This window comes from Cavia porcellus, unplaced genomic scaffold, assembly GCF_034190915.1.
Source record: "Cavia porcellus strain 051 isolate PalLab524CR breed Dunkin Hartley unplaced genomic scaffold, mCavPor4.1 scaffold_1, whole genome shotgun sequence".
Classification (NCBI taxonomy): Eukaryota; Metazoa; Chordata; class Mammalia; order Rodentia; family Caviidae; genus Cavia; species Cavia porcellus.
The window spans coordinates 76,426,977-76,449,520 of NW_026947484.1; the positions used below are offsets into that span (position 1 = coordinate 76,426,977).

The 22,544-nt window shown below is 44.1% G+C and overlaps 1 protein-coding gene across 3 annotated transcripts in view; it reads left to right on the forward strand.

The window, feature by feature from the left end:
* Positions 1–1,231, forward strand: part of Dock8 (dedicator of cytokinesis 8) — a 212,014-nt gene extending 210,783 nt beyond the window's left edge. For all 3 annotated transcript variants that reach the window (XM_063250292.1, XM_003472270.4, XM_013155055.3), the window contains one exon: positions 195–1,231. In XM_063250292.1, the coding sequence (XP_063106362.1) occupies positions 195–255 (61 nt within the window). In that variant the 3' untranslated portion in view covers positions 256–1,231. The remainder of the gene's footprint in view (positions 1–194) is intronic.
* The last annotated feature ends 21,313 nt before the right edge of the window (positions 1,232–22,544 follow it).

A 22,544-nucleotide genomic window follows, 5' to 3' on the forward strand; every position in this document is an offset into this window, starting at 1 on the left:
GCCCTGTGTTGGTTTTGGTTGGTTGGTTTGGACACCCCGTGGAGGAGTCTCACACTCTTGGTTTATTTACCCATTTACCGAGTCCTCCAGGCTTGGTGTCCTTTTCTGGGGGGTGATTTCCTCCCTGCCCCTCCTCAGAAAGCTAATAATCTTCCATCTGCATCTTCTCTCCTGCTTTCTCTTCTGAATTTCAGGGAGTCCTTCCACCGATCCAGCTTCAGAAAATGTGAGACCCAGTTGTCACAGGGCAGCTAGAAAAGCCGTCTTTACACATGAAGACTGAGGCCAGTGGCCAGGAGAAGAACACACGTTCTGAAGCACCGCACAGCTGCCGCCCTGCACTGACCACACCCTCCTTGCACCTCGATCTGAAAGCCGGGCAGCCAAGGACCGTGGAAGGGCACCCTGCTGTACTCGGCCGAACGACAGGGAGGGGCACCAGGGGCCCGATAATCAAGGGGGCACTGTATTTGTTCAAGTGTAATTTTCTCACTGTTGTATAAAGCAAAGTTTAAGTAGCTTCTCCCACTGAGTGGGAAGCCCCTGGCCACCCGAGGTGTGACTTCCTGACGCCTGCATTTGAATGCACAGGATGAACTCAAATTGCACAGAAAAACTCCTCCACCAGTCAATTTCAGGGGAACTTCGCTTGCTTCCTCTTTAAGGAAAGGGAAAATGAACTCCTAGAAGCACAAAACCCCTGGGCCAGTCTCTGAGGGGAAGCCTTACTGCAAGTCCAAACATTGTGATGTCTGAGAATCTGGGAACAGATTGTGTGAGAACTTGCTGTGGTCTTCAGGAACAGTAGACTGATGGTTGTACAGTTATATTTGCTTTATTTTTTATGGTTAAGTTAATTTAACATGCTTTTATAAAGAGTACACTCGAAGCACTTATCTCGGTGATCCACGGTACTCAGAACTCAGTCAGAAAACGCTGACTCTGATCCGCGTAGATGGAGGCAGCTTCCCTCTGGCATGTTACGTCTCTCTCTCTGCCTGCTCCTTTACGCTGCTTCCTCTCTGGGACCAAGTGTATTTTTATAAACAGATAATATGTTTGCTTTCACTTCAGAACATTGCACTGTCTGCCTGCTGCAAAATATATTTGGTTTTGAACTCTTCTGACAGAGTACTTTAAAAGAAAGGTGAACAAAGTTATTGTTTAAGAATTAAGTTATGTATTTTTAATATGATTCATATTAAAGATGAGATTAGAATTGCAAGCAAAATGTTTCCCCGTGCAGCTCCTGTTTTTACACTTTGACAATTTAAAAAGCTGTGAAGCCTGAACAAAGCTTCAAAGACGCAGAAAGATGGGTGATGGTGGCACCCATCGGGCTGTACGGCCCAGGGTGGCGCCTCTGTGTGACCATTAAACTTGGTGTCCAAGACAGAGAATTTGGTTTGGATAGATATTCCAGAACTTTTTGCTTATACTATCAGCTATCAGGAATTGATATTCTGAAAGAGAACACTTTAAAAATAATAGTAATAATAATAAAGGCTATGTGTCTAAGTGCCAACCTTGATTTTTAGGCACCTGTGGCAGAACTTTCCCTAAAGTGTACTCTATAGCTAATTGCTTTCCTCAGTGACTACACGTGACAATGTTAATTGCACGTTTGTATCACCGTCTGTGGGGGGCACCGTGGCAGAGCAAGGGTAAAAACACTCTCAGCCGGGAGTGTGGCACATGCCTTAATCCCAGAGCTCAGGAGGCTGTGGCAGTATGAGGGTCCTGAGTTCGAGGTCAGCCTGGGCTTCCCAGCGAGTTCAAGGCCAGCCTAAACTACCGAGCAAGATGCTGCCCCCCAAACAGGGCAGAACAAAACCACTATAACCATCTTCCACGGTCCCTCAGCTGAGAGAGCAGAGATGTCACCTTTGCTGAGTGGCTCAGGACGGCCTATATTTGTATTTTGCTTCAAAACAGTGAGTTAGGTGCTCAGTGGGACCGTCACCCTACAGCCTAGAATCTCTCTGGTTCAATAGTCTCTGCTTCTAGAGTCTGGTATCAGTTTTTGTTTTTCAATCTGTTTTGCACACAGTGGTGGGTACACTTGCTTAAATTAACAAGTACAAGAGACATGTTCATTGCTGCATTCCTAACCCTTCACCCCATACTCAACACACTGAAGATCCTCCTAGGTATTTGTTGACTGACAAAATGACCAACTAAAGAATGAATAGGCATTTCTAAAGGAACTCTGCCCAACAGAAATATAATGCAAGCCACATTTACAATTTAAAATTTTCTAGTGGCCACATTATAAATAAACATGAAGGGAACAACTTTTAATTTGTTAATTTTATCAACATATATAAAATACCATTTTGATTGTAATCTAGATAGAAATTATTGAGGTATTTTGCAGTTCATAGTCTTCAAAATAGACTGTATATTTTGTATATTCAGCACATCACCTCGGGCTAGCCACATCTCATGTGCCAGATGTGACTACCGGCTACCATATAGGACAGTGTTCTAGAAGCTTCTGAGTTTCCTAGCTTGATGCTTCTTATTTGTGGGATCAAAATATAGATAACCAAAATTGTGGGGATAGTGTCTCATGTAAAACTATCAGAATTTGGATCATTAACCCTGGGGCTTATCTAAGAGTTTGACTTATGTGCCTTGAAAATGTGGGCCCTTTTATAGCAGCTCTGGCTGCTTCCTCCCTTTCTGAGCTGGTTCCCAATTCTTTTAGTTGTCCTTTAAATAACAATCACAAAGTGAGGGCACTGCCCTACTTATTTAAATGTGGCTGAGCAAAGAACTTGGGGGCTGGGATTTAGCTCAGCGGCATAAGTGCCTGCCTTGCAAGCTCACGGTTTGATCTCCGGTACCAATAAAAAAAAAAAAGTACTTGGGCATTGGTCCTCTTGTGATGTCTTCTAAATGTGAGGTTTGAAAAGAAGCATTTTAAACATTCCTCAGCATTGGGAAAGGAAGTCTTGTGTTTGCTGAAAATTAGGAAACCCTATATGCCCCGATGGCCCTCCTGATTTACCCCACAAATCCCTTTAGCAGAGCTTTTTTAGAGCATCTGATGAGCTTCACGCCTTCCCCCTTCAGCGAGGTTGAGGGTACAATTGTCAGTGTCATTTAAGACTTTTAAGCAAACAAAACATGAATATCCCTGGCTGGGCTGGTCTTGTACTCCATGGGAATGCTCTCCATGACAACAGATTCATTTTTTAAAAAAAGCAAATTGTCAGAGCCATCGTTGATAATTCTGGCTAAAAGTGTATTTTCAACTTCTCTTTTGCTAAGTGCTTGTTATCGCAAACGTTAAACTGCTATTGATTATGTATTACTTTCTACACAGAAAAACTAAAGGTCCTAAATACAGCACTGGATTGCTGGGGATGACAGATCATAAATACCCTGCCCCTGCTCCCTCTCCTTTTCACATCGTGGCTCTACGCATTGTGTGCTAAGGCATAACAAAGAGCCCCACCCACTTCAGCTTGAAACAGAAGCCAGAAATACCTACCGTGCAGTTCTTGTGGGCTGGGCCCACGACAGCGGGTTAGCAGTGCAGTCTGTGGTCTTGCATGTGGTCTCAGTGAAGAAGTTGCCAGAACTGCTGTGATCTGAAGACAAGCGACAGCACAGCGTCCTCTTCCAAAGTGGCTCACTGATACCACTGGGAAGGTGGCACCAGATGTTACCGGGAGGCCTCAGTTCTCCACGTGAACTTTTCCCTCAACTGCTCCGCTAGACTCCTGTCACAGTAGCTGACCACCCCTAGGGTGAGTGACAATAGAAGCATAGCCAGTGCCCCCGTCTGCCATATTCTATTTTTAAAAAGCAAGTCACCAAATTCAGCCCACATTTATGAGGAAAGCAACTTGGGTTGGTGTTTTGAATGCAGAGGCTTAAAGAATTTTTAAATATATTTGAAAGTCTGTGAGATACATTGAAAAACTTGTAGTCGTCCCTCTGGGGGAAATGGATAAGGCTTCTTGCTGCTGGAAATGACCAGCCGAGCGCTCTGGCTGCCCCAAGTCTTTCCTGGAGGGCTAAGGTGTTTTAACATCAAGGAATATCTACCACTCAGGGTATGGGTGTACCATGAATACCACCTGGGAAGCTCTATGGTGGTACTGAGTAGAAAAGCCTAAGACTAAGTCTCAGTTGGTAATCTTTTGTAAGGGATGAAAAGCAAACTCAATATGGCCTGGTTTAAAGAGGGTGGTAGGATTCATTTAAGAATAATTCAGGGTAGTATTGCTTCAGACCCAGCCCATTCAGGACCTCTAAAATATGTCCTGCATACATTTTAAAAATCACTTCTTTCTCATCTACACCCTTGGACTTTCAGAAATGGTTCCTAGAAATTCCAACTTATCCCTCATGGCAAAGGCAGTCCTGAGCCTCTCAACCTCATACCACCAAGCCCCACAAAAAATACAGCTGCTGTGTGCCAGCATTCCTCGTGCGAACCAAGGTTCTTCCCTTGAGCTAGAAGTGAGGTTAATATCAACTCAGAACTCAACCTGACAGCAGGATAGTTAGTCCCAGAGGAATGGCTTTCAATCACTTGACTTTACCTATGATTAATGCACTTGAAAGAATTAAAAGAATTCCTTTTCTACTGCTTTCTCTCAATCTATCCCCAACACTGTCTTCAATCATCAAGCCAGGCACAGTGCAAATTAACAGCTAAATGGTTTTCATCTTCACTATTTTTCCCACAAGGGCCAGGGATACAGCAGGGCAGCTCCTGCCTGGCAAGCGTGAGGTCATGAGTTTGATTCTGCGTACCAAAAACTATTTTCCCCACGCACTGGAAAGTGGCACATCACCAGGAGCAGGGATAAAGGGGTGACTCTTAGGTGTTACAGCTGGAACACAGGGATGTCTAACCTGAATAGCTGGTAATGGGGCCTCACAAGATCATAAACTTTCAATGTGATTTTTAGCTATGTATTTCATGGCTTGAGTGCATGATACTGGCCCACAGAGTGAGTAGATGGCAATGAAACCTGGCTTGTGAAGGACACAGGGCGGTGTGTGAGCCTCCTTTACCCACCACGCAGTGAGTCTGACTGAAACCCTGTGCTGAGACATTATGTGTGCATATACAACTTGAGGAATAAAACCAGCGATTACCAGGAACAGCACTGCGACCCACCTACACATGTATACCTGTGAAGACAGGTGTTGACTGTAACTAGGCAGACATGTAAGTTTTCTTATTTACTTAGTGAACTTGGGTTTGTGTAAAATAATAAAGCATAAAAAGGAAGCTTTGTTACCTCCATGCAGTAGCGATCCTGTGTGTTTTATACTGAGCCCAAGCTGATTCCTCCTCACTCAGTGCACCCCAGCAAGCCAAAGGCTGGACGTTCGTGCTCTGAAACATGCAGCTGAGTGATGAGCTTCCCCATCTCTGTTCTGCATCAGTTTCTTATTCCAAGAGAAGTCATGACACGGGTGAACAACTGCTTTGTTATCCAACAGGATTATCAGGGTTATTAGTGAGATATTTAAAAGGCCTGTTGACTGCCAAAGTCTTGGGGCTACGGACTAAAGATTCTGGTTTTCTATCCTTGCACTTTCTCGTCCCGCAGCCCTGGTCTTGCGCCTGTACTCCTCTGAGCTTCAGTTCCTTAGCTTGAAAGAGGACTGAGAGTTGCTCTGCCTTCTTCCAGCCTCCCGAGGAACTCCAGTGACACAATGAATGCATGGAATCGTGTTTTGGAAACTCATAAGTGCTGTCCCCAATCTAGGGAAGCATCACTTACCACCCACAGCTCCAGGGAGTGCGGACAACACCCCACACACCCTGCACCCGCTGAGGGCAATAGGAATGAAAACCAGGCCAGAGGCACAGGCAGGACAGAGGCCTGACTTAGCAGAAGGTGAATGCCTACACTGCTGCATGCTCAGTGCCAGTTTACATTGTCCAGCCAAGGCCAGTAGCAAGGGGTTTGGGGTAGAAGAACCGAATCAGTGAGACCACGACGCTGTACAGTGGGGCCCGGTTCCCCTCCCGCAGTGCCAGCCAGCGAGTCTCCAGGTCGCGCCTCTGCGTCCCCACGCGCAGTGCACCAGCCCACCTGTGTCCACCCAGCTCCCCGGGGGACCCAAAGCACACAGACTTCCACTGGAAACAAAGCCCCTGGCCCGCAAGTTTCCTGGTTAGTAATAAGGAAGAAAAAGAGGAGTTGGCAGCCATGACGAATTTGCCATAATTAAACTGACGTTGCAGGGTCAGAAGCCTGGGCTTTGTCTGCAGCCTTCCTGCGCTGCATTCCCTCGGCTCCAGTTTTGCAGACGAACGTGAATGCCTTTAGATTCACATTAAGCAAAAAAGTTTCTAAAGAGGATTGCAGGGAACCCAGTAATTGATTAAGAAACGCAATGGCCCTTAACCACCGAGAATAGAGCGAAGAGCTTCCCAGCAAGCGCAGAGGTTTAAGGGGAATCATGCGCCTCCGGGATCCTAGTGCACTTGGCATTAGAGACCACGAAAAGTGCGGGAATAGGGGTGGGGCGAAGCCACAGCAGCTGCCAATGAGAGAGAGAGTGGGCGCCACGCAGCGTGAAGCCACTAATTTCTCTCCAGAGTCCTGAGGCTGCAAGAGGAGAAATCAAAGTAGCAATAAAGCAAAGTGAAAATCCTGGCCAGTGGGCACAGTGCTAAAATCTCCCTCCTGCTGCTCCCCCAATCGGAAACCCAGAAAGTGCAGTTAAAGGTTCATCTGGAAGGAAATAGGGAGAGAAAGTGGAGGACACCAGAGGAGGCCCTGCATCCCAGCCCGGTCTTGTGCACACCGCACGCATCTCTGAGTTCAGGGCGAGCCCAAAGCTTTACCTGCACAGGTGAGGAGAGAGATTGAGACAGACCGGGCTCACCACACGGGAACCCCTGCATCTGCAATCTTCCCCGGAGTGGGCCCGAACCAAGGAAGATGAAGTCTTCACACGTGAGTGGCGTCATCCTAGACATCACATCCTGAGACCCACAGAAGGACCACTGGGCTAAGCCCAGCCCAGCTTGGGGAACCCTGAGCAAATAAATGGTCGTTGGTGGAGCAAAACTCACTCATCCCCTTTATGGCCAATGCGCACAGGCCTTAGGGCTGTGACCTTTTGGATGATATTTTACATAGCAACAAATAACGGAAAAAGGAGGAAAGAATTCTCAGGGAGCGAACATGCACCGTGTTCCAGCGTCTAGGTTGCCCTGATCCTCACAGCACTTTGGACTGTGCTTCCTCTTTGCAGGAGGGGCCACCGCAGTTCTGAGGGTGAGATTGGGTCACCCTGCTCTCCAGTCAGTAACTGTCAGAGACAGATTTTGAAGCTGCCAGATGTTTATTCTGATTCCAGAAGCAATAAGATGTCACCACCTTAAAAGGAGGACAGACTTGGTGCAGGCACGTGCACCTTGGAGACTGTCCTGAAGGACTTTGATGCCGTCCTTTACAAATTTCCTCATACTAGGCCAAGCCAAGGTTAGAGACTGAAACAGTGTCTGAGTGTGTTAGCATCCGACACTGAAAAGACTTCTTGTTTATGTCATTATTTTCCTGAATGTCATCAAGGGGTGATGGAGGGGTTCGTGTCTGCCTGCAGGGGCTGATGAGTGTTATTGCTGGTCAATCGTGACACCAGTTTAAGTTCTAAGTTGGTGTAAAGTGAAATAGTGACTTCCCTTTCTCAGAGGATGCTGGCAAGAGAGTGGTATGGACTAGCGTGCATAGGCAAAAGCCCTGGAGTAGGAGAGACTGAAGTTCAAGTCCTGGTCCTGCCTCTTACTGATCAGTGATGTTGGACACCGATTAACAGTTTGAGCCTCAGCTTCTCACTTCTGTAAACTGAGACGCAGAGAGACCTGAATGAGATGACTGTCACTCAATCAACAAGGTGCCAAACCCAGGAAAAGGCTTATAAATATTAGCTTTTTGTTTTATTATATTGTTTCATGAACAAAAGAAGACAACTGTTGTTTCCTTGATGTCCCTCACCTTTTCCTCTGTCCTTTCCCTCCCAAGGGCCTGGGTGGGTCTTTCCACCCCTCCCTGTCATCTCCTACTTTGTGTATCCCTGTGCTTTTCTCTCTCTGTTCTTGGTCCCTTTGTCTTTCCTTTGCATTGTGGCTGAGCCAGGGGAGATCAAAAGGAAAGCAGACAGACACTGGTGTCAGAGTGGCCGTGAAGTTCTAAGGGCTCCTCTGGACCTCTAGACTTTCCCATGTTTGAGCACAGCATTTTCTCGGGAGTCCTCACATTGGGAGAAACCTCAACAGTCAGATGATATTTAAACCCATCATTTTGCGAAGAGGAAAGCTGAACCACAGAGGGGGACTTCAGTGGCTTCCACACACAGTAGCAGTCAAGCCTGAGCAAGACACCACACAACTTGATTCCCACCCAAAAGGGACAGGGAAGCGGACTCCGCACTTCCCATCAGCCAGGACTTCCTGCCTTCACAAAGCCTCTCACCCACTTTCCTGCTCAGAATGTCATAGTGTTCTCTGTTCTGTGCATAGTAAGATGCTTATTCCTATTGGTCATCAGTAGAAATAACACTGACAAAGAATAACTTGCCTTTTTTTTTTTTTTTTTTTTTTTGGTCTTTTTCGTTTTTATCGGTACGAGGGATCGAACTCACAACTGCCTGCTTGCAAGGCAGGCGCTTATGCCGCTGAGCTAAATCCCCAGCCCCCTTGAATAACTTGCCATTTTTAAGGGTTCACTATTTTCTAAGCAGTGTGTTAAGTGTTAGCATTTTTGTATTCAATGATGTTTTTTCAATTTCAATTGTACTTTAAAGTATTAAATTTGCAATACTTTTGTTAATTTTCATTTTGGATTTAGTTGGTTGGACTGCTGGGCAGCAAACCCAGGGCCTCCTACATGTTAGACAAGTGCTCTACCACTGAGCTATCCCCCAAGCCCAAATTTATACCATTTTAATAAAATGTCTGGCTCCTCAGGCAAAATTAGAGAAAGCAAAAAGATTGGGGCTGGGGATTTAGCTCAGTGACATAAACACCTGCTTGGCAGGCAGAAAGTTGTGAGTTTGATCCCCGGTACTATAAAAAGATATAAATGAATTTTTCAAAGTCTTTTTCTCCTCTAAATTAGCTCTGTTACACATCTTGTCCTCTGTTCACTGTGGATATGAATAAAGTTTGAAAGCACATTTGTCTAGCACCAAATATTCAGTGTACAATAATTAACATTACTCTATTTTGCAATTCAGTTAGGAGTCGTTAGGGAGCTTAGGTGACTATAAGGGAGCTTAGGTGAGATTGTAAAGGATGTTGAAGAAAATCTGAATGAATGTAACAAGGATATTGTATTTTAAATACATTTTTCTCTTTCCCTTAGCAAGCTTGAGGATTCTATGTCTCAGAGAGGTCTTACATTTTTATAGCAGGAATGCAAATAGAAAAGAAGAAAAAGTATAGGAACAGCTTTTGGTTTCCAAAATTGAGATCCTAGGAAAAGAATCTGAGGGGCTTGGGGATATAGCTTAGCAGCGCGGTGCCTGCCTGGCAAGAGCTAGGTCATGAGCTCAATTCCCAGTACCAAAAAAGAAAAAGAGTTGGAAATTCAGAGACTATAGGAAGTGTAGGATTCTTTAAATTCCCGTGGCTTCCCTTAGCATATCAAGGGCCGGAACCAAATGAGCCTAGGCTCTAAAGCCTCGGATTGAAAGAACTAAGGTCTGGCATAAGGTATTCCTGCTGCATAGAAAAGGTGGGATGGGATATCTTTCTTCTCTGAACCAAGGGAATGCTAGGAGCAGACAAGATTTTTTAAAGAGTGATTGGAGGGAAAAATGAGTTTTATATATCCTGGCTTCTCCATTCAGGGCTGAGACCAGAGTTGGTAGGTCAGTTGGGTAAATAATCTCCAGAAAGGGGCTGGGGATTTAGCTCAGCGGCAAGCAGGCAGTCATGAGTTTGATCCCTGGTACCAATTAAAAAAAAAAAAAGGTTCTCCAAAAGGACAGGACAGTGCTGTGGTCTTCATTTGAAACTTGGTAGACGAACTCTCATACAACATGTAAGACATAGAGGCAACAGAAAGAGAGGGGGCAGGAACCAAAAACGAAAAAGAGAGAGAGCATTAAGATGCGCTATGTAAAAGTACCAACTCTCCACAATGAATGTGTTCATTACACACTGCAAACATGTACTCATTTAAAATAACAGCCTGAGTCTTCAGCGTGGTCTTGAGAGAAGCAAGGATACAGCTCTCTTCGGTTGTCCTGCTTCTGAGTTCATCTGACCCTGGTCATGGTGCAGGGCTGCCTACATTTGACTCAGGGAGATGAAAGTCACGTAGCCCAGGCACAGCAGTGGGGAAGCTGGGGCCTAGCTCCCAGGCTCCCAAGTTTGGCCCCTGGAATCTGTCTCCAGGAGACATTGCGAAGGCAGTCAGCGATGGGAAGGATCAAGGATTACAACGAAACTGACCATTCAGCGCAGATAGCCAGGCCTAGGTGGTGGCAGCCTCTACTCTGATTTCCAAAGCCCTCAGCAACCATGTAGAAGAAAAGAGAAAAACATTAGGTACAGTGGAAATATCACTTTTGATGAGATGTCAACATTTCCTAAGAGATGCAGCGCTGATCTTTAGCCAGAAAACTCTCTGGTATCATTAATGAAACAGCCCAGTTGTGGGCCATGGTGGTGAAGGTCCCTATCCTGAACACATCATAGTGACCCCCACTGTGGTCCAGTAGAATGCCCACAGCTATCTATGTACCACAAAGCGAATTGCTTCAGTGAAGGATTAATTGACAATGAATACAGAAACAAAATCCACACTGCGTAGTTACCAGACTGAGAGAGGGTCTGCATGGGTTTTGTGAGATTCTTCAACCAAGAGACAAGAAGGATCTTGAAGCAAGTCACAAGGGAAGACCACTGAGAGCCACACAGATGTCCACAGTACATGTCAGACATTGCTAAAAATGTCAGTCCCAACTCCAATTTTAAGCACAAAGATAGAGGTGTTGGAACCCAGGGCTCGTTGCCTTCTGGTGCCATAAAGTCACACACCTAAAACACTCACACAGCAAAGAACCATTTGGAAAGGAGGGCAGGAACAATAAAAATTAACTATTTACCTTTAAGAAAAAGTAAGCCAAGGGCTGGGGAGAGGGCACTTAACCAACATGCATGAGACCTTGGGTTCATAAAACAGACTTTTTGATACCGAAGGGGCTAAGATAGTTCATTGTGAATAAGGGTGTGGAACCAATGAATAAGATATGGGCTGGAAGGGGCTGGGGGTTTAGCTCAGCGGCATAAGTGCCTGCCTTGCAAGCAGGCAGTCCTGAGTTTGATCCCTGGTACCGATAAAAAGGAAAAAGACAAAGAAAAAAACAGATTTGGGCTGGTGTAAAAAGCAAATGTTTGCTTTGCACAACTGAATGTTGCTGGATATATTTTCTGCTCTATTATATATGAAAGGCAAGAAGAGAAAAAAATCGTCTTTAACTGCGCCATGCTAAATAACGGATATTTAGCAAAATACCTTACTTTGAAGGTATTTGCTTTCCACTTGTTTTGTATGTGCATAATTATTTTAAATAGCTGCAACACATATCATTCACATAATTTCATATGTTCCTACTTGTAAAATGCTTCAAAGTCACTTTTCCACGCTGCTATGTTTTCTTCCAAAATACCATTGTTAGCATATTCATAAACAGACAAGATTCTTGCAATTATAAGTAACACGGCAGCAGCTCTAAGTTTTCTTAATGGAAAACTACTCAGATTGTTCAGTGGTCTGCAAGAAGCACCAGGGATCAAGGACTTGATGTCACCAGCACCTCTTCACTGCTCATTGTTCTTCCATGCCCTTCCAGAGGACGGGGGCTATGCCACCTGCAAACACAGGTGTCTGTCCATACAGTTCTGCACCAGAAAGGGAGGACACTCTTTTTAATAGGAAAAAAGTCTAAGAGTTAGTAGGGAAGGACTCTGGCTTGGATTGGATCATAGGTCTAATCCCTGACCAAACACTGACTGAGGGGCTGGGATAAATTGGCCTTTTTTTTTTTTTTTTTTTTTTGGCTTTTTCCTTTTTTTTTTATCGGTACCAGGGATTGAACTGATGACCGCACACTTGCAAGGCAGGCGCTTATGCTGCTGAGCTAAAACCCCATCCCAAAAGTGGCCATTTCTTAATGGGGAGGATGAGAAGGGAGAATTTGTTTATGGTATAACAGTAGTAGCTATAGCATAGAATTGATGTAAACAGCTCATCAGGTCCTATCTAACTTTACTATTTAAATTATTTGTAGATAGACTTTTCTTCTTTTGGATTTTTTTCTTACAAGGGAAAGGGACTCATATTCATTGTTTACTTCCACTCCAGGTGCTTAGCCGTGCTGGACAACGTCCACTGGCCACATGTTCCACCTGCAGAAGGAGGGGCACAGTGAGTGAGATAGTTCACCAAAGACAGTTCAGCTACTAAGTGACCTGGCCTGAAACATCATATCCAATTAAGATCGGTGGGTTAATGCAAACTGCAACAGACCATAATTTTTTAAGCAAAGAATAGCTACATAGTAAAAATAAGACAAAATGTAGTTGATTTTTGCTAAGATAATAGCTTATGGAAAAGAGAAAAATTGAAATGTCTTGTATTTCCCCCACTAGAACACCTCCTTTCTTGGGTTGATAGCCAGGTCTTCCTGACTCTTGCCTTTCCCAAGAGAAAGTTCACAGCAAAATTGTGTCAGAGGCAAATACTGTATTGTCTTTACTTATAAGAAAATAAACTCATCCCCTAGAAAATATCATTGGTGCTAACAGTGATTTATTATATACCTAGCTTTCTGGATGGCCCTTCATACGGAGATAATTTGTCCTGGGAAAAAGAAAGAAAGAAAGAAAGAAAGAAAGAAAGAAAGAAAGAAAGAAAGAAAGAAAGAAAAGGATTTTTTAATCCTCTTCAGGTTATAACAAGTTTACAATCCACTCCATCAAAAGTAGAACCAGAAAGTTGACAGAATTCCCTTAAGACAGAAAGAAACACAAAAAGCGTTCCATCTGGTAAATAATTGCTGGTGTTGCATTCCTGTGCATTCAGGCACGAGCTAACTTCTGTGTAGAGTAAAGCTGTGAAAATATCTTGGCCTAATGCAATAACATGAGATAAGAGCTATCTAGATCTATCGCATACTGAAATTGCGGCCTCCTGAGTCGTGGTTGCGTCCTGATCTCTCAAATCACCCACAATCTGATAAGCTGGGCAGATACAAGGTTCGTGCAAGACACCTGAGAAAAGTCTTCCTTACTTAATTTATTTGGAGGGTTGAACTCAGGGGCTTCTCATGGAGCAACAGCCACATACTTTTATTTTCTGGGTGTTTTTGGGGGCAGGGAGGACAGGATCTCATTAAATTGCTAAATTCCCCAGGTCACACTCAAATGTGTGATCCTCCTGCCTCTGCCTCCTAGAGTGCTGGGATTGCCGGCATGCACCACCTCACTCAGTCAAAAGCTAATCTGTAAGTGCAAAAAGTTGAATGGGTACGTGTTCCTCTTGCTCTGCAGAGGTGAAAGGGAAAGTTTCAAGAAGGCCGTTTGCAGAGGAGCAGAGGCAAACGCTATTCCAGATTACACGCCTTCCTCATAAAGAACCTGTTGAGAAAGGGATCTATAAACTGGGCCAACCTGTGACAGAATGCGTGAGCATGAGAAAAGCACTCAGCAGTGAAAAGTGAGCTCCAGAAAGAGATTAATAGTTAATATATACCATAGCAGGTTAATTCCAGGACACGACTCCAAGTGCTGATTTTCATCTGCGAGGGGCCATTTCAGTCACGGCTTCCCACCAGTGGGACACACTTCCTTATGAAAGGAGAGATATGGGGAGATCCAGGGGGAGTCAGGTTCAAATATTTCAGGAGCTGGACTGATAGATTCAATGTGTGCAGTGGTGAGGCATCAGGAAGGGACTGAGCTGAAGAAAATCACTAGAAACACACCCACCACACCCCTCACACACAGACACACACAGCAAGCATTCAAATTCAGGGTTTTAAAAATCCTGTTTCTTATCTGGCACTGACCTCTGAGGGGATTTGGCCTGTGGATCAAGAGGACATTCCCAACCGCTGAATTAAGAGATCTTTAAGCTTTTTTGACTTGGAGTTCCATGATTTTGTATCGGAAAAATAATACTTTTATCTGTGGAGTGGGCCATATACCTTAACCTCTGTGGAGGAAGTGGAGTTCGACAGAAATATACCATGTTATGTCCATCCTCTAGGAATTAAAAAAAAAATATATATATATATATATATATATTGTGTGTGTGTCTTTTTGAGACAGGGTCTCACTATGCAATTCAGGCTGGCCTTGAGCTTACTTTGTAGCCCAGGCTGGTCTCGAACTTGCAACAATCCTCCTGCCTCAGCCTCCCAAGTGCTGGGATTACAGGCGTGAGCCACCACGTCTGGCCTTCAAAAATATTTTTAGGGCTGGGTGCTATGGTTTGTGTTCAGAGCCCTCCCCCCACACCCAGCCTCATGCAATCATGGATGCAGCTGAATCTAGGATTTGTGATTTGCGTGTTGTCTAGTCCTGGGATTGGTGGTGTGAGTGTTGCACCCACCCAGGCATGAAGCTGGCATATAGTGTCAGGGCAGGAAGAAGATGTGTCTTTTCTTTTTTGCTCTGTTCACTCTTGCTATTTGCAGCCACCATTAACGGCTACCCCAGTACCATGCCATCTTGCCTTGGAGCCAGCTGATTATAGACTGACACCTCCACAGTGGGCTAAATAAACCTTTCCTTCCTTCATTTTGGGCATCAGGTGTTTTGTCTCAACAATGAGAAAAAAGTAACTAGGACACTAGGGATATAGCTCACTGGTAGAGTGCTTCCATAGCCTGCACTATAAAAAGAAAAAAAATTTAAATAATTTACATATTAGAAGGCAAATATCCATGTCAAGCAAAAAAAGCCAGTAGCTCTGAAGAAGTTTTGCTGTTACCTAAATGTGTCAGGAAGAAGTCACTGAAGGGGAGGGCTTGAGTTGGTCTCCAAAGAGTGAACATTGGGATCAATGGAAGTAGCATTCTTAGATGTCAACAGTACAAACAAAAGGCCCAAGGGGTTGTGGGACTGACATGCTGAACTCCTTCTAAACCTACCAACTGTCACCACATTTTTACCCCCCAAACTGGATCCATGTTCCTCTCTTGGAATTGCAAAATCAATAACAAAACCAAACACTGATAGGGCACCAAAGAGACTTTTATTCTTGGTCAAGAAAAGTGAGAAATAAACTTGCAAAACAACTGTTTGCCCTTGGGGGTTAGGAAGTTATAGAATGGGGTGAAAGAAGAGGGGAGAGCTGGGCTAAACAAGGGGGGAGACATATCTTTCCTGCAATATGTGAACATTTTCTAGAAATTTTAGTGCTACCTCTTCTCATTCCTTTTGCTTCTTTCCAGCCATGATCATGGCAATTTTCAACTTTTTCATGGTGCTAGGAATGTTATTTAGCATGCCTTAGGATTACAGTGAAGTTTAGAGATGGGCTGGTGGTCCCTCTGGCAGCCATCTTAAATCTTCCTGTTTCGGCCAGCCCACCAAAAGTGGGACTTGCGGCCTTTGGCCTTCAAGCTTCCTGTCCTCATAGATAAATAAGATTAGAGTGGGTAAAACTTCAGCTACCTCCCACAGACAGGGCACAGTCACCCACAGCTGAATCCCTTTCTTAGCTCCTGAACCTCTCCATTATCAGGAACCAAAACTTTTTTCTGGGACCCCAGTTCCATCCTTGGTACCCATGTGTGGTCAGAGCCCCTAGAGCTCCCTGTGTGTGTGCCTGGTCCACACTGAGCATACTTCCTATTTGCAAACTTGTTAGCAGAGTCCTTGGGCTCCCTCAAAGCAGTTACAATTGATGCTAAACCAGCAAGGCAAATTAATTCAAGTGAAAAGGGTAATTATAAACACTTAATGATCGGAAGTGGGGAAACAGAAATTCTATTCAGATTTGGAATTTGTCCTTGAAATTGTAAGATTTACGCCTTTGATGGTATACTGATTGCCATCAATAGCTCGCAGCAACTAATGGTACAAGTGCAGAATTTCCTGAGCCACACATGCAGGCTCACACTTGCCTACTCAGACAGCCTTGGAAGTGGGCTCCATTATTATCCTTTCCTTAGAGAAGAGCAAATTGGAGCTCAGAGGGGTGGAATAACACACTCAGGGTCAAACAACTAACAGGTGCCTGTTCAAACCCACACCTGTCTGGAGAAAGGGGCTACAGCCATCACAGCCATTAACCATTACACAGTACAACTTCATGTTATTGTACCATTCATAAGGATGTGTAAACATACACTCAGCTGCCCAGAGTCATCTGCAGGCCTGTCATTGAATGTGAGTGTCCTCAATCTGCCAAACAAAACATCCATTTGCTGTGTGAATTTGTGTCACTGGCTCTTCAAATAGTGTAGCAGGTTCTCAGCACTTGAACTGCCTGGAGAAATACAAAGAACAAGACCAGAAACTGATGATGGCCCAGTGTGACCCAGAGATGTGGATGTAATTGGTTTGAGTTTGAGTCATACACTGATATATAGAGGATTCAGATAACTGATGTGGAGAGAGCTGGAACACAGGCAGTAAGACGCACCCTTCCTGTGAGCCAGCAGTAACTGTGGGCTGGGTGGAGAAACAGGAAGCGCCCTCCCATGAGCCAGCTGGCACACGGGTGAGAGACAAGAGCCACCCCTGCACTGCCCCCAATAAGCAGCTAGCTAACTCAGAAGAATACAAACTAAATTGGTAGCAACTGAAGTACCACAACAATTTTAATGCTTATATTGTTTGACAGACTTTACAGGCCTAACGCTGGTAGTCTGAGCATCTATTTAGAAGATGACAGTATACAACATACAACTACGGGAGATTTTCCTCTGCCTTGTTTTTGACCCAATATTGTTCTCACTGTTTTGTTTTGCTCCATGTTACTGTTTTGTTTTATTCAATGTTTTGATTCGATCGGTTTTATTCTATTCTATTTTGTTTGATTTTATTGTGTCTGATGGAACAGGCAGAAATTTTGAAGATAACAAGAGGCATTATGGTAACCACTGTAGATTTCCTATTATCCTCAGACCAGGGATTTAGCTTAGTGGCATAAGCACCTGCTTGGCAAGTGCAAGGTCATGAGTTTGATCCCTGGTACCAAAAAAAACAAAACACAACAACAACAACAACAAAAACCCTCTTCTTGATTTCCTATTATCCTGTTTTAAAATCCTATATCACTTTCACTGTTTTGTTTTGGTTGACTTTATTTGGTTTTCTTTTCTTTTCTTTTTTGGTCTTTTTCATTTTTATCGGTACCAGGGATCGAACTCACAACTGCCTGCTTGCAAGGCAGGTGCTTATGCTGCTGAGCTAAATTCCCAGCCCCTATTTTCTTTAAAATTAAAAAAAAAAATCAAAGAACACAGGCAATACCCAGTGGCTAAAAGTGAGAGTATGGGGCTAGTTCTAGCACTCTGTGAGCCTTAGTTTTCTCATCTGCAAAATGGGAACTATAGAAGTGTATTATACTTAACTGGGATGATGTAGGATTATATTAAATGGAAATGAGCCTATGCAATAACAGCTTCATTGATCCACTATATAATTGAAGATTATAGTTTCCCAGGCAAAACACAGTGGTTAAATTAGAAAACGTATTCTTTCTGTTTTCTGCTCAGAGCGCCTGACACTGCAGGTTGGAGGAGGGGGCCAGGCAGGTATTCCTGGTACCAAACTCTTTCAGAGAGATATAAAGGCAAATATCTTTCAGAGCCAGCTGGTTAACATACAGATAGGAAGTAACTGGGATAAAGCTAATGTGGCTCTTTTTAGAAAGCTGTATGAATAGGAGAGAAGATGCCCCAGCAAGGGCATTGAGGTTCATGGGAACCAGCAACAATTACTGGTATTCCTGCTACTATGGTGCTGGCCAAAGAGACGCACACGCACTCACACATGCAGCAGGAGGGGTATCAGATTGCACAACCAGGAGTTACACCTTCAGCTCTATACACGTTTTCTGATTCCTCCCAGATTCTGCGCTGGTGAGCTGACAACATTCCACTGGAACATTCCAGGAGGTTCAATGGTTATTGGCCACACAGAATGACTGAAATTAGAGTGGCAGAGCGACCAGCAGTATAAAGTTCCCAGAGAGGGAACAGAGAGGCTTAGCTAAGGTCTCTGACAAATTTCTTGGCATATGCAATGTGCATAAGATTATGCACTGCTCAAGAGTGTCCTGAAGGTCCAAAGAACCAGGACAGCAGAGCATTCAATACAATGCCTCTGCTCCTAGAGGCTCTCCAAATATGTCTCCCTTTATTGTGACCTTGCCATCTTCAAAAATACAAAGAGCCTGTCATACTGTATCTGTCTGCCCTGGAAAATCAGTTCAGTGGCGTAGTTGGTTCCAATCTATTACCTCATCCCCTCTCTGAATCCACACTCACAAGCACTGAGAATCAAGTTTATGGTAATCGTGAGATAGAGGATATCAAATGACAAAAAACAAAAAAACCCAGAGAATTTGTGGCTGTCTGTTCCCAGGAGCACTGGGCTGGTTGCTGCAGAGGGGGGCATAGAGAGGTGACAAAGACCCTCTAAAATCCCTGGCCTGGGATGACTCCAGCGAGCACTGGACAGCACCCAGGTTCCGTCAGTCCAGCAGAAAGTAAAATTGTGAGGCAGAAGACGAGGACTTTCTCAATTTGTCTGTCTATGACTACCCTCTCAATATTTCAAAAAATGGGAAACTAGCATGAATTCTGCCTGGTCATCATATTTTTCTTGCCTTTGACATCTGTGATGCAGAAAGCAAGAAAAGCAGAAGTGAAGCTTCAGAAGATAGGGATGCATCTGTGGGTCAGCCTGTGGCAGGCCAGGCCTGAGCTGAGAGGCCCTGGAAGCCTGCACTAGTCCTAGATCAGCTTTGGTCCTGGGACTTAAGAAACAGCATCCATTTGCTGATTTGACACTGGGGAAACACTTCCTCCCCGCCCCCATCATGTGAATAGGTTTGGGTGAAGCTGACTTTAAGCTGGTCTTTAAGGAGTGAGTTTGGCTGCCGCCTGACTAGTCAGAGTGTCACACCCCTTGGGCCCAGTGATAGGTGCAGAAGTGGCGTTCAACCCTTTTGTTTTGTTTGGGAGTACTTTGAATTGAACCCAGGGCCTCACACATGCTAGGCAAGTGCTATACCAGTGGAGCAACCCTGGAAACCTTTTAAGGGCTTTAGTAAAGAATTATTAATCTACCATTAAATTCATCTACTTTTATGCTGCTGCACAACTTGTGATGGTGTTGTGCCCCAAGTTCGAAAGTATATAACTTGGAAAATGCATTCAACCTACTGAACACCCTAGTTTAGCAACACAGGGCACTGAGAGCTTTGGAGTTTCCTCGTGAAACCCCGTGGCCGAAGGAGAGCTGCTTCCCACCTCCTCTGCCTACATCTGTTCCTAGCCCAGAAAAAAACAAAAATTGAAAAGTTTAAGTATGGTGGGGCTGGGGATTTAGCTCAGCAGCATAAGCACCTGCCTTGCAAGCAGGCGGTCGTGAGTTCAATCCCCGGTACTGATAAAAAAAAAAAAAATTTAAGTATGGTTCTTACTGCACGTGTAATCACTTTCACACCATTATAAAGTTGAAAATTAGTGGATTGAACTGTCTATAAACAGCTGAATGATTTTTGGTAAGTTTAGAGAAGCCATCACTATAATGAGGACTTAGAACATTTTTGTAATCTCAGAGAGATCTCTTGTTCTCATTGGTGATCACAAGGAGACTTTGGCAAGTTGTCAGAGGAAATCCAGACACCTCTGTCGACAGGGTCTGTGGGCAGTCAAGATGACAGGAGCCTGGAGCTACACTGAGTCACCAAGAAGAATCTGAGGATAAAGCAAAACCTGCCGCGGGCAGAGTGAGAGTTTGGAGATTGTTGGAGAAAAGTTCTGGTCAGGCCGAAGCTGGTGTTTCAGTTGCAGGAGCCGAGAAGGTTCCCCCTGGTCTTCAGCAGTTTGCTTTGGGTTTTCCATCTCTTGCAGTGACAGAATCTCAGCCCATTCCAAAAACTGATCGGGCTGATCTGTTGTAATTATTTTACATATGACAATAAAGACCATTTTGCAAATAAAAATTTGGCCTCAGAGAGGTAAACTGGTCAACGAGGAGTCTGTAGAAAAGTCATTGGTTCCATTTAACCCTGAATTTTTTTGTTTTTGTTTTTGTCTTTTTCTTTTTTATCAGTACCGGGGACATTTAACCCTGAATTTGATCCTGTCTTTCCCTTTTGAGTTACCCTCATCTCACATACCCATCATTTCTTTTTGTTACTGTTTTGTTTTAATTTTAAAATGAAACTAAGAACAAAAAGGATGATACAGAATTTCAAAACAGCATAATAGGAGATTATCAATGGTTACTATATTGTGTATTGTTATCTTCAAAGTAGTCACTCAGATTACAAAATACAGGTACGAAAAAATGATCAGAACCCATCATTTCTTATAATAGGGCATTTACCAAATGCCAGACTTTATGTTAAGTATTCCATAAATACTAACTTTTGATCTTCACAACCACCCAATAGAGTAGGTAGCACGTAGTGTGACTCTCATTTTACAGGTAAGGAAACTGAGGTCCACAGAGCAGCTTCTCCAGAGTGTGTAATTTGGATGTAGGTGCCTGGTGGTGGAGAGGATCCTCTTAACCAGTGCTGCCCTGTTTGTTTGCTCGTTTGGTTTTTTGAGATACAGTGTTGCTATGTGTTCCAGGTCAGCCTTGGACTCACTATGCAGCCCAGGCTGGCCTCAAACTTATGATCCTCCTGCCTCAGCCTCCTGAGCGCTGGGATTGCAGGTGTGTACTATTGTCCTCACCTGGGCTGCCTCTTGAAAATAAAAATCAACCAACCTCAGCTTCTAATCAGGGTTGCACTGGTCTTTCTGGGAGGTACTGCTTTCTTCTGAACTTCTATTTTTTCACTGTAAAGACTGAAAACAAACCAAAATCCAACTGCTTTTCCATCATCTTTTCAATTATTCACAAAATTTTTATCTAGGTGTTTTAAACTTTTGTACTTCTGACAAGTTTGTTCTGTCCTCAGTAGGTCTAAATGTAGCATATTTTATTTTTACATCTTTTTAGGATGAAAAATAGGTACCCCTGCTTTACCAACTGTAATATATATGTCCTGTCACATGATAATATCATAATTTAATGTGGAATTTTACATATCAGTCACCCAGCAAAAAAGACAGGAAAGTTAACTAACAGCCCGCTTTACTGAAACAAAATATATCCCACACTGAAAGTGGCAAATCTATCCTTTCTGATTTCTTGACATTAGATGAAACACACGAAATGCTTCAAAAGCTCTAAAACTCAATGTAGATGCAATATACCGTGGCCTTTATTTTCATATGCATTGTTTCAGTTAACCTCCCCTCCACTGAACGGTCGGGCAGGGATTGTGAAGTTAATAAACTCTGTTTTGTTTTTAAGGAAGTGCCCCAGAAGGTTTCTGCTTCCGTGTGCAATGATGTGGTGAAAGCTGTAGAGTTCCTCTGACTGTCTAAAAGGATGGTTGGAGTGGGGGACTCTCAGGAGGGGGAACAGCTTAGAAGGTCACTCTTGCAAAGACCTCAAACATGTTTGTTTCATACGACGGGCCTATACCAGAACTTGAGATTAACTCAGATCAGGGGCAAGAGAATTTTATTGCAAATTCTAGTGACAAAATCCATGGGTCATCATGGGTATTACAGATCATAGCAGTAACGAGTTTTGCGAGTAATTGTGAGAAACATCTGTATGAGCTGGAGCTGGAGTGTAGACTGGAGAAACCAATTGAGGAACCTGGGCAAATGACACTGGCCAGGTCTACTGAGACCTCCAGCCACCATGGGCTTCCCAAACCAAGACTTGCATCACTGTAGAAAGTAGCTACTACCCATGAGTCTAGAGCACAGCCATCAGCAGCCCCTTCCAGTTTTAAACTTCTTGAGAAATTTGTGTTTCACTGTCTGAGAAAGGGTGTGTCTGCCTAGGGAATATATGAAAATTTGACAGAGTAAATACTTCGCCCTCCAAACTAGGTCCTCCTTTCCCAGTTCTCATTTCCAGGTTGCTGCTTCTTGGTCTCAGCCTGATTTCACACACATCTTGTAGAAATGCGCCTGCCACCTTTCTCACAAACTCAGTATTAACAGGTTACTCTGCTCCGTGAACCCCTACAATTATGGAGGCTGCTATGGTTTATGTGCCTGGTGGGAAGAGGTGGGCCCCTGTGGACGTGGACTGGCAAGGTCTATACTCCTCCTCCTCCCTTGAGCCTCTGCGGCTTCCTGCCTGCTCCTCTGCCTCAGAGCCAACCCATTATGGACTAAAGCCTCTGCAAACCTGATCCAAAATAATCCTCTCCGCCTTGAAGTGTAGATGTCGGGTATTTTGTCCCAGCCATGAGAAAGTAACTAAGACAGAGGCATCAGCA